General features: G+C 51.4%; 1 protein-coding gene across 1 annotated transcript in view; it reads right to left on the bottom strand.

Annotated features, from left to right (window-relative positions):
* Positions 1–4,220: 4,220 nt before the first annotated feature.
* Positions 4,221–11,971, bottom strand: part of BCAS1 (brain enriched myelin associated protein 1) — a 76,072-nt gene continuing 68,321 nt past the window's right edge. The window contains exon 14 of the mRNA XM_058679878.1: positions 4,221–5,115. Within this exon, the coding sequence (XP_058535861.1) occupies positions 5,041–5,115 (75 nt within the window). The 3' untranslated portion in view covers positions 4,221–5,040. The remainder of the gene's footprint in view (positions 5,116–11,971) is intronic.

Here is an 11,971-nt window from a genome sequence, read left to right as displayed (position 1 = left end):
AGCTTCTTCATCGGTAAGATGGGCAGTGCACAGGTAATTTCATGTGACACATACACACAGAAGAGGCCACTGTTGGCTTTAATCATCTATGCAACATTAGGGTTGCTCTTTGAAACAAACACGCTGTCGACATTCAGAGAAGCGGTAGCTTTACATGGACGACTGGGTTCCAAAGTTTGTCCTGGATCGGAACCACATGGAATGCTCACTGCAGCATGACTGGGTCTTGCTCCAATTTTTCATGCCAAAGTTCTGGAGTGCAACTTGAAAACTTTTAATGCTGACAAATTCTTGACAGTGCTGATGCAAACCACTTTGAGAGCCACTGGTCTGGGCATCTGCCAGATGATGTGCACCGGTTTAAAGTCAGTGCATCAGACTAGCCAGAGCGAAGTCTCAGGGAATCAGAGCCAGTGAGGTAGCACCTGCCACGTGTTCTTATTGTCATCATTAGCCAGAGGACTCTGAGAATCAGTGCGGATGCTGTTACATAATACTTCATTTATTCTTTTTTATTCACCAGTTTGAGCAGGGGGGTTTCTGCTCACAGGGCGGACGGTATGCGCCAGCCTCCACACCGTCTGGGCTGCACCATCCCCTCCCTTGCTAGCGCAGCCCCGCTCGCAGGCACTGCAGAGGAGGACGCGGAGTGCGGAGGGGAGTGGCCGGGCTGCCTTGTGGAGCATGGCTTCTTCCAAGATGGAGCAGATGAGGATGTGAAAACCAGCTCGGCAGTCTGATCCTGGTTTGCAGAGCTGGGAATCATGGAAGGCAACTGACCTGCTTGCTTTGGCTTTCTCATTTTAATTCTCCTCTTTAAACTTGAGAGCTTTCTGGAAGTTAACCAACCAACACTCTTTCACCCAGTTCTGGCCCAATTTCCTGATTAGCAATCAGGAAAAAAAAAAAAAAGGCCTGGGTAGAGACCATAGAGCCCCAGGTCCTGGAGTGCCCCCGTGTGGCTGAATTGGCATAAAGCAGGCATGTCAGTGAGAAGTCAGCTAAGGATGAACTCCTTCAAGAGAAACCATCCCAAGCGGCTGGGGGCCATTTTGTCCAGGGCTGCTCCTTTGAGAACCTAACGAGGACACCCAGAGAGGTGCCTGCCAGTTTCCCCTCCCCCGCAATAAAGCGCAACAAAAGGAGCAGTGAAACGGGGATGTGGCCAGACAGCCTCAAATTAGGTTTAGGACAGTAAACTTGGATGGTTGTTCTGCTCACTGGTGTGAAGCAGCAAAGGCTTTTCTGCCTCAGCTATGGAGTGTCAGAGGGCCAGGGGATAGAGGCAGCCCAGAGAGTGGCATTCTAGATTAGGGTGACAGACTAAAGAGTTAAAACTCTCCAGAAAACCAATTTATGCAAAGGACTGGCTCCTGCCTGCGTTCCAGCCCCTGGCGCTAAGGAGCTGAATTACAGATGCATGGGTTTGCTGCTCCTTGGTCATTTCCTTTCTTGCTGATGGAGCCTGTCGTTTGCAGAAGGGCCAGCCACTTCACTCCCGCTGATAGAGTTCACAAAGTCTTACCCACAAAGAAGCCTAATTCTACACACCATGCAAAGGGGCCCTTTAAAGGGCGACCCTGAGAAAGAGGGTGACGCCAGCCCTCCCCAGCACGTGCCCAGCCCCTGCGCTCACACCGCGGCTAAGGCAGTCATTGGAGGCATTGCCCACGCTGCTGAGGGCAGCGGGCAGAATGGACTTTGTGTTTCCAGGCCTCAGGGTGGCTTGGGACTATCGGACGGAAAAAATGACATAGACTCAGGTTACAGGAACCAGTGTCCCTTCAGGCTTTTGAAAAGGAGCCAGCGGGACCCATGCTGGGCTTGTGGAATCCCTTGTGGATCCCAGTATGCATTTAGGCTGGGGGGTGGGGAGAAGAGAGAGAAAGAGAGAGGGAGGTTCCTGATTATTTTTTTAAAGAGCAAGAGGACACAGTGCAAATCCTCTCCCGTGCCTTCTCTGTTCCTTGCCTTTTGCTGCCTCCGGGTTCGTGGCTCCTCCCCCAAGACAGGAATCCAACAGGGGCTTCGCCGGCTGCTGGGAACGCTTGCTGTTTGGCATCAGTCAAAAAAGTCACCAACAGTCAGAACTGGAAGGCGGAGCTCTGTGTGAGTGTGTGCGCGATTGTGTTTCTGCATGTGTATGTGTGCGTGTGCACACGTGTGCCGCACGCACGGCACAGCCATGCCGGCTCTCTAGCTCCGTTCTTGGAAAGGCCACTTCTTCTTGGCGAGGGAGAAGACAGATTTCCCTGTGAGCCTAAAAATAGATAAACAAGTAAATCCACAGTCGCACTGGCCTGGCAGCGGGGCCCTGTCGTCCTGTCGTGTTGTGCTGTGGGCCCCTCTGGTTTCAGGGCGTTTCCAGACTCGGGACTCACCAGGGAGCTGAGTGCCCCCTGAGTCTCTGTCCCCAGGGCGCCTCTCCCCTCCCTTTCCCTGGGGGGGGGGGTTCTCTTCTTCCCTACATCCCCTAGGCAAGCCGAAAGTCTGGAAAGGCATACTTACAGTAGACACATCAGGAAGTGGCTCCCAACCACGCACACACACACACACACATGCGCACACACGCGCGCACACACACGCACACACGCACACGCACAGCACCAAGGTGCAGCTGTAAGCTGCTTCTTAAGCTGCCACTGTGAACGCCTCCCGTCAAACCGGGCTTTTGCCTGTGCCTCCTATTTTCTTGCCTTAAAAACCCAGCATTTTACTAAGAGACTGAAGAGACTGTTTCCGCTGCGGCCCGAGGAAGCGGGCAGACCAGCAGTAGACACTGTGTGCTGTTCTTCATCCGTGTGCTGCACCTGCCTTGCTCACCCTGGGGACTCGTGTCCTGGCTCTGCTTCTTCCCACTGAAGCAACGGGGCATGTCTCACTGTGTGTGTGCAAAACGCCACTGTCGGGCCCGGCGGCGTGGCCTAGTGGCTAAAGTCCTCGCCTTGAAAGCCCCGGGATCCCATATGGGCGCCAGTTCTAATCCCGGCAGCTCCACTTCCCATCCAGCTCCCTGCTTGTGGCCTGGGAAAGCAGTTGAGGACGGCCCAAAGCCTTGGACCCTGCACCCGCGTGGGAGACCTGGAAGAGGTTCCTGGTTCCCAGCTTCGGATCGGCACGTCCTGGCCCGTTGCGGCTCACTTGGGGAGTGGATCATCAGATGGAAGATCTTCCTCTCTGTCTCTCCTCCTCTCTGTATATCTGACTTTGTAATAAAATAAATAAATCTTTAAAAAAAAATGCCACTGTCCAGTGAGTTGAGACTGGCAAATGACACAGTAACCTGCCTCCATGGAGGTCCGAGAGCTCACCAAAGGCCACCTGTGGGCTCTGCGGACAAAGAAGCAGGTGGCTGTAGGTCCCCCTGACTGCTGCAGTGCAGGACAGCCGCCTCCCCTGTGCCCAGGGCACTGAGTGGCCTGGGCCAGCCAGGGTCTGAGGGAGCCAGCATGTGGGTGTCATTCTGTACTGCTAATGTGCTTAAGCGTGAATACATGTGTGTATGCATGCATTTATCCATTCTGGTGTGTACGTGTACACCCGTGTGCACAGATGTACCTGCACACACACGTGTAAATCTACAGAGGACACGGTCCACACACAGCCATCCTCACCCCTCTGCAGGCTTCTCAGCTCAGTGGACGCAGCTCCAGGCCCCGCCGCCTCCCAAGGCCACCCGTGCCTCAACTACAGGGCTGCAAAGGCCGAGCTCTGGACCTGGATGTCGAAGCGACGCTCCAGCCAAGTCTGCTTCTAGCCCATCTCCTTCTTGGCTGCTGCTCTCCCCTTCCCTGGAAACCTACACTCCATGTGACATGCACCTCCCAGGCCTTGTCTCAGCCTCGACACTTCTGTCGTGTGCCACGTGTGTACAAGTACAGACACGTGTGAACACACACAGGCGTGTCTATGTGTGCGTGCACAGATTCACAAGGCAGTCCAGGGACAGCCGAGGGGGACTTAGGTTCCCAGGAAGACAATGGTAGCACACTGGCCAAGGATCTCCCAGACACAGAGCTGAAAAGACCTGCTTTAAAAGTTACTTTTTAAAGTTTAAAGTTACTTTAGAAGTAAATGCATATTTTTATTACACCAGAAACAGAAAAGTACAGTGTACATGCCTGTCAGTCAATCATTTTTAATTACATTTTAACAGACTCATGGTCCTACTTAACTGCTCCATAAAGTATTAAAAAATACTCAGGTGTTGTATAATCTTCTGTCAATTTTTTATTAACTGGGGTTAGGGGGAGGTTTTATCAGAGCACATCCAGGGAACATTAGGAAATTACACACAGGTAAGCTTCAGACAGAACAGACGGCAGGTCCCTCAGATATTCGAGGAACACAAGTAAAGCAAGCTTGTAGCAACCACTTTGTTAGGGCCACGGGAAGCAGAATTAAAACGGAGACCCTGGCGTGCCCCCTGGTGGTGAGAAAATAAACCGCAACTTCCTTTATTTGTTTTTTTGAAGTTAGGCTGGTCCTTGTCCCTGAGCCTCCTTCAAGAGGCAACTGTTTTCCCAAATTGTTTCAAGCCCTCTTCAATCTATCTACCTCCCTCTCGTCAGTAACTCTCAGGGACCCTGTCTGAAAGACCACTCTCACTGGCTGCTTTTTCATTGCTCACACATTCCATTCTAGAAAACTGGCAAATGCCCAAGGCAGAACCCGTGTTCGCCCTCCTTTAAATATGAATTTGGACACTTGGGGTCTGGTTTCCTCTCTCCAGGCTGAAGGTGCGAGCGCACATCCACCCCAAAGCTCCCTCCTTCTCACTGGCGTTTTTCTGTCACCACCCTACTTGCCTCAGAACCCTCCTGACCTGACTGGTGAACCTGCTCATCCACCTTGACACTTGTTTGCCAGAAAGACCGGATGAACCAAGACGTGGAGAGTACCCGCAATATACAACCGCAGCGCAGGCCGTCTGGAGGTGGGGTGTCACGGGACGGGCATCCGAAGAGAAATATGTACATGGAGTGTGCCTGGGGAGGACGTGGGGGACGAGAGAACCTGGCGGGCACTGTGGGGATCTGATTACTTGTTTTTGCCAACTGGTCCGATGGATACAGGGTCCGTCTGCACTTGAGCATCTGACATCCGCTTGGGTCCCTGGAGAAAGACAGAAAGATGCCACCGATTGATTGGCAGTCGAAGTATGCTCGCTGCTGTGCTGAGCAAATACATCCCATTCCTGAATGCCGGGCTAAGAGGGCTCTCTACCAGTGGTCCAGTGCCAGTTATAATGCTTTCTTGCTTTGTGGAATCTTAGACAAAGTACTGAACCCTCTGGGCTTAAGAATGGAATGATACAGCTTATCTCAGGAGTTGTTCCTTCACTTGACCTTGGCCAAAAGGCCAGGAAGCGATTAGGAGTTGTTCCTAAGACACAACTCCTGAGCTCTTACCCCACCCCCACGATTCTAGTTCATGTTAGCCACTGCCTTGCAGATGGCCACTGGTCACATGGCCCTGAGTTCCTCATGACATATGATGGTCATGCGGCTTTTCCCTGCTCGGGACCTCCTGTGACCACCCCCCCCCCCGTGCAGCAGGTCCTCTTTGTGCCCCTTTGCAGCTAAGACCACCCCACTCACAGGCCCTGGAATCATCTATGTCCCTCTCTGTCCCTGGAGTTTGGTCTTGTCCAGAACACTGTGCCATGGAGTCAGGGTAACTGGCCTTGTTTCTTCCACAAAATTTGAGATTTCCATGTTATTTCATTTATCAGAGGTATTTTTACTGTTGGCTCCATTTTCAACTACAAAGTAATAAGAGTTTATATATATATATATATATACACACACACACATATATACACATATAAAGTATAAGACAGTTAATACAGTGTAATATGTATAATAATATGTGTATGAGATAGAATAGTATATAGATCATTCAGTGTAGGATAATGTAGTATAGTTCAAGATAGTGTATGTTATCTAGTACAAATGTATACAGTGCAGTCTGGTGTGACGACGATGACACAGTACAGTATAACATATACAAGCGTAGTGTGTCCACATAAGGCCATACTGTACAGAAGATATTACGGGGGTCACAGAAGACCTAGTGCCGTCCAGTATATGTGGTCATGAAGGCAATGTGTACGACCATAAAGTAAATATCAGAGTGGAATGCACAGTGCTGTGTGGTACCCTCTCCCTAGCCCAGTGTACTGTCTAGTGTTGTGGTATTCCATGGCGTAGTAAGTACGGTTGTAATTGTAGTGTAGCATGTGTGAACGTAAGCAGGGTGTGTCTGCAGGACACCAGAGCATGTGTGGCACGGTGTGATACGGGCTGCCTAGAGCACACGCTGTATCGTAACATATAACTAACACAGCTTCATGCTGGAGGCAGAGCCCGGGGTTGGAACACCCTTCCCAGCCGTGTGCTCTCCTCTGTGCGCCTTGCTCTGGCCTCTGGGTGGTGGTGCCGAGTAGATGCTGGCTTGTGGGAAGTGCTCGGGCGAGTGCCTGCCACATCGCCAGCACTGTGGAGAAGTCCTCTCCCCACCCTCAGTGCACACAGCAGCATGCTGGACACCTGCTATGCAGCAGGCAGCGCTGTCCTGCCCTTCAGGCATGTGAAGGGGACAGAAGGCCCGCGGCCATCAGAAGCCTGGCCTCACGGAGTGTGAAAGCTGCTTTGCTCTCTTGGGTCCTCCTCTGCAGCCCCTTACCCAGTGAGGGCTGGTTGGAGCTGCTTGGCTACCAGTAGGGCTGAGCCCACGGCCACTTCCAGGTGACAGAGGGGGACCCGTCTCCGCTGCTGCCTATAGATGCTGTGGGGCTTCAGCAAAGGACACAATTTGGGGAGCAGGCCTGACTTCAAGATGACAAGTGGGGACCCTGTGGGGGTGTAGTCATGACTACAGAGATGCTGCCCCAAGGGAGGAAGGGCCTCGTGGAGGGCGGTGATCAGATCAGCACCCGTGAGCTGAGCCCATCCACATCTCGTCACCTGTGCAGGCCTCCCTGGGCTAGTTTGCATCCTTTCTCTTGGCTGCACTGACCACATGTGAACTGGCCTCCTATTTATGCTCCCACTTGCCCGCAACAGCAGACAGAGTCTTTACAAGTTACGAAGATGTGTCCAACCCTGGCTTGTTCACACCCATTACTGGCCTTCTAATTTACATGGGGTTATGGTCAGCATTCTGAGGATGGCCAGTGCTGTCTGTGTGAGCTGATCCTGGCCCCTGCTCCAAACTTGCCCCCTCCCACCCTCCACCTCGTTCAGTCCCGGCCCCAGCAATGAGGGCTCCTTCTCATTCTCGAAGGCGCGGAAGCACGCTGTGCCCAGGCCCTCCCCAGGGCCTTGACTGGTGTTCTTCCTCCTCCCAGAGGAGGGGGCCTCGCTCACTTCCTGTCTGGCACCTGCCCCATCCACCATGCAGAGCAGGGCACAGTTCTCACTTCGCAGGCCCCTCCCCAGAGCAGGGCACGGCCCTGGACATCTGCTTGAGAGACCTTGCACGCTGACATCTTCAGTTTTGCTTCTTAGTTAATCTGTTTTTCATGCCCAAGTTTCCCAGAACGGGAGCCTCTGAAGTCAGGCTTTTGTCACGGGCCACAAGCCCAGTGCCGTACTGAGGGTTCTGGCGTGTTTTCTGTAAAAGGCCAGCTGGTGGCTACTTTAGAATCTGTGGGGTGCCGGGTCTGCAGTTGATGGTACAGTGTGCAAGCAGCCATGGACGATGGTATAAATAAATGAACATGGCTGAGTTCCAATAAAACTTAATCTTTTTTTTTTTTTCCCAAAATGAAGTTGTAGTTTACACACCCCTGGCATTGCTCAGTAGCAGGGGTCTACAAGACATCCTACAAGTATCTGCTAAATAACAACGTACCCTATCTCTTGCATGGTGTTTATGGTAAACAACCTTCTAAGAGCAAATTACATCTACTGCAACATTTAAAAAGAAGCCAAAGGAAGCCTGGGTATTTTCCCAAACATCTTATTGCTGGTTTCTTGGCATCTCGCTACTCAGAATACCACCTGTGGATCTGCGGCCTGGGCACTGCCCATGGAATCCCTGATTGCATCCCAACATCACTTGATCAGAACGTGCCCTTGGACAAGAGCCCTGAGCGAGGTGGGTACAGGGACGGCGAACCCAGTGGACCCTGCCTGGATGACCAAAGGATTCTGCCTGGTTTCTGTGGACACCTGGATGCTCCGCATCAGTGAAAACACTCAACATCTAAACCAAATCAGACAAAAGCTAACCTTCAGTGTCTCCACCCACAAAGTAGGTGTTTTAAAAGCCGGCAAGTAGAAGTCATAAACATAATGAAAGTTAAATACGACATTCCCTTAAGACCTGTGACTTGGAGTGCCTACTCAAATGTCACGTCTTATTCTTGTCCGTCTCTGGGCAGGCCTAGTTCTATCACAGGAGCTTGAGACACAGCTGGGAACCCCGAAGCCGGAGCCCTGTCCCGATACAGCGGGATGCTGGAGGCTCTGTGTTTTGGCAAGGGGACCGGCAGAAGCACATCTCAGATCTTCCTTCCCCATCCCACCCACACTGTAATCAGGCAGGAACGGTCCTCTGCCGATAGCCTCTATCAGAGACACAGCTGTGTATCTACAGCCCTCTTCAGATAACGGAGGCCACTGGCTTGGGTTCTTACTTCAGAAACTGTGACCTTAGCAGACAAACAAAAAGCTAAATTACAATTAAAAAAATTGCCGGGGGGGAAGAGTCTCAGCCAATCACCACCAGCCAAGTTTTGGTCAATCGCAGGCAGTGAGTTCATCACACCTAAACTAGGCAGAGGCCTCACTGAAGTCAATCCAACGATTTGCTGTTCTGAAACCGACCGGCCTGTTCCAGATCACTAATCAAGCTGCTGGGTGGAGCTTTCTGGATTTCTTCTGCTACTAGGTGCTTTCCCATTTATGAATTTTCTATGACCAAATAAGCTGTTATATTTATTTTGTCTAATCTTTTCTTTTGGCACCTCAAAACAGTATCAGATACTATAAACAGACTAAGCTAAAAATGCATCAATTTCCCCTTCATCCATTCAACAAGCATTATGCCAGAGCATCTGCTCTGTGCAAGTTATCAACCAAACCTGATGATGAAGGCGGCGGTGGGGTGGGGGTGCTGCTTCCCACAAGCTGCTGGCTCACAGGCCTGGGGACTGTCCTCGGTGCTTACTCACTATTCAAGATCTTGTATGATTGGTTCCCTAGTCCTCTCAGCTGTTCATTGTTCCTCTTTTACAAATAAGCAATCTGATTCAGAGAGGAAGTGACCAGCTCAAGGTCTCACAGTTTGTCATCGGAGGAGGATCTCACCCAGACACAGCTGCACAGCAGTTCGGACACCCGCAGTGATACACCAAGGTCCCTGAGTGAGGAAATACATTCAGATTTTGGGACACTGACTGGGCCAGATGGCTTAGAGCAGGGAAAGAGAGAGGAACAGAGAGAGAGGGACTGAAAGATGGTGGACAGGAACGGACTTCAGGGAGAAGAGTCTCTGTGCTGGATGGGAGGTGAGGGCACATTGGCCACATCTCCACCTTGCTAGGGGGTCAGACTCAAGCCCACACAAGAGCCCAAACGATTTGCTGTGGAAATGGTAACATCTGCTCTTGAACTCCTACTTTGTGCTAGGCTCTGAACCAAATAATTTGTACATTTATTTATTTATTCCCAAAGGAACTCCAGAATAGTAACTATGATCTCAGGTGCATCGGTGGGGAAACAGGCTGTGAGGGTCTGGGTGACTAGTCCAAGGTCACAGGGCCAGGGAGGTGGAGGGACAGGACTCCAGTCAAGCTACTGGGGTGACTTGAAAGCACAGGCCCTTGGAGCCTGCCCTGACCCCTTCCCTGGGGGCTGTGTCATTGGGGAAGTGTTCCTCCCTTTGGCCCAACTGATGCTTCAGGATGGGTGTTTTTAGTTCTGGGGATTGTCACATATATTATAGGATGTTTGGCAACATGGTTGGCATACAACATGCCTCCAGTACTTCATCACATTTGTGACAGTCAAAAACTTTCCCCTAAACATCACCACATATCCCCTGGCACACAAAGTTGCCCCTGGTTAAGGACCACTGGATTAGGGCCATCTCCACCGTCAATCAGGGCTCCGCAGGGAATGCACAAAGATCATCGGATGGGCGTCTGGCAAAATGACAAAGAATTACAGAGAGGGGAACTGTGGTTCTGAGCACAGAAACTTCAGGGACATCCTCTCACCCAATGCACCGAGAATCCACAGAGAGGAGAGGTGCAGAAAACACACAGTCCACCCACAAACGACCAAGGAAAGTGTGATTGGGACACCACCCCTCCCAGGTGTGAGCACTGACAAAGGAGATGTTTACTCCAGCACAAGCAGCCCACAGGGGGTGAGTCTGCATACACTCTCCTGTTCTGGTGCTTATTCTCCAGAAATGGAGAAAGGCCTGCTCTCTGAGGATCTGGGAAGAGCAGGACAGACCGTAGGGCAGAACATCACCTCCAATCTTCTCTCTAGCACCACCTCAAATCAAGGCCCACCTCCCCACACAAAGGCAAAGACGCTCAATGAGGCAGACATGGTGGTTCTGATCACAAAACCCTATGGCTGGGCCTGAGATCCAGAATTTCTAAGAAGCTCCTCACAGATGTTCTGAAGTCTGCTCTTGGGGCAGAGGGTCAGCAGCACCCTCCCCCCGTGTATGTCAGAAGTCACAACTGTCTAGATATCAATGGGACAGAGTGATTCTGGAAGATGCAGTAGTTGGAGGTCAGCTTACTTCACATGACTACCTACCCTGCAGCAACATCAAAGCCAACCCCAGCTCTCTGGCCCCACTGCCCACTGCCCGAGTCAATGTTTGCCTCCTCGCTCAGCCCAGATTCCTATGGTCCCGGGGAAGACTTTGCTCATTTCTTCACGGAGTTTGTGCGTGACTGCTACATTGGTCAGATTTTCACCGCCTTAACAAATACCTGGGAGAAGCTGCTTAGGAAGAAAGTTTCCTCTGGGTCACAGTTTTGGTTCCCAGTCCAAGACTGAGTGGCATTACTGATCTGGTGTCTGATGAGGGCAGTGGATGGTGTAATGGGTTTGGAGGAAGGATCACGGGGGAAGACAGGAAGCAGCCGGGGCTGAACAGGCTTATAGAACTTACAGAACCGTATCCTTTATGAGAATTATTGCCCAGGGCACACCCTCAGGGCACCTCTCACCAGGCCCATCTCCTACACACTATAATTGGATCAACTCCCCATCTTTCCCAGTAGTGGCACCCTAAACCCAGCCTCTAACACACGAGTCTTGGGGAATTCTGAAGCTATCATCCCAGCTATAGGAATCTCCTTGCTTATAATTTGAGTAACGACCCTTCAGAGTCCCAAGTTTGCAGAAGTTACATGATTATAGATGCAATTAAACAATTACTAGTGCTACAGTTTACTCCATATGGCCATCACCCACTCGTTTGACTAAGTCCACAAGTACCCTTGGAGTATCTAGTATGTTCCAGCCTCCACCCTGGTAAGGACAGGGAGGAGAGCCTGAGAGACAAAGAAGAGCCTGACGAACAGGCCAAACAGCCACCTCCCCAGGGAGCAGGTCTACTCCAGGGGCTTGGAGCTAGGGGAGGTTGCATTCCCCAGGGAGATTGGTCAATGTCCGGACCCAACTTTGGTGATCGCAAATGGGAGCAGGTGCTATGTTGCTGGCAGAGGCCAAGGATATTGCCAGATGTCCTACAATGCACAGGACAGTCCCCCACAACAAAGATGTGTCTGCCCCAAGGTGATTGCACTGCCCTGGTTGATGTACTCACTTCACAAGGCAATGAAGGATTTGATGTCTGCCCTCCACTTACCCCCACCGGGCTGGAAGGCAGGAGCTGTGCTAGCCTTTTCTTTATGTCTGGTGCTCAGGGTCAAGTGTAGAGAAGCCTCCTTTGCTTATGCCCTTCAAGGCCCCCTCTGGCCACAAATCAA

Source organism: Ochotona princeps, chromosome 22 (assembly GCF_030435755.1).
Source record: "Ochotona princeps isolate mOchPri1 chromosome 22, mOchPri1.hap1, whole genome shotgun sequence".
NCBI lineage: Eukaryota > Metazoa > Chordata > Mammalia > Lagomorpha > Ochotonidae > Ochotona > Ochotona princeps.
Note: the sequence above shows the minus strand (reverse complement) of the source record. Positions and strands in the feature narration are given on the sequence as shown.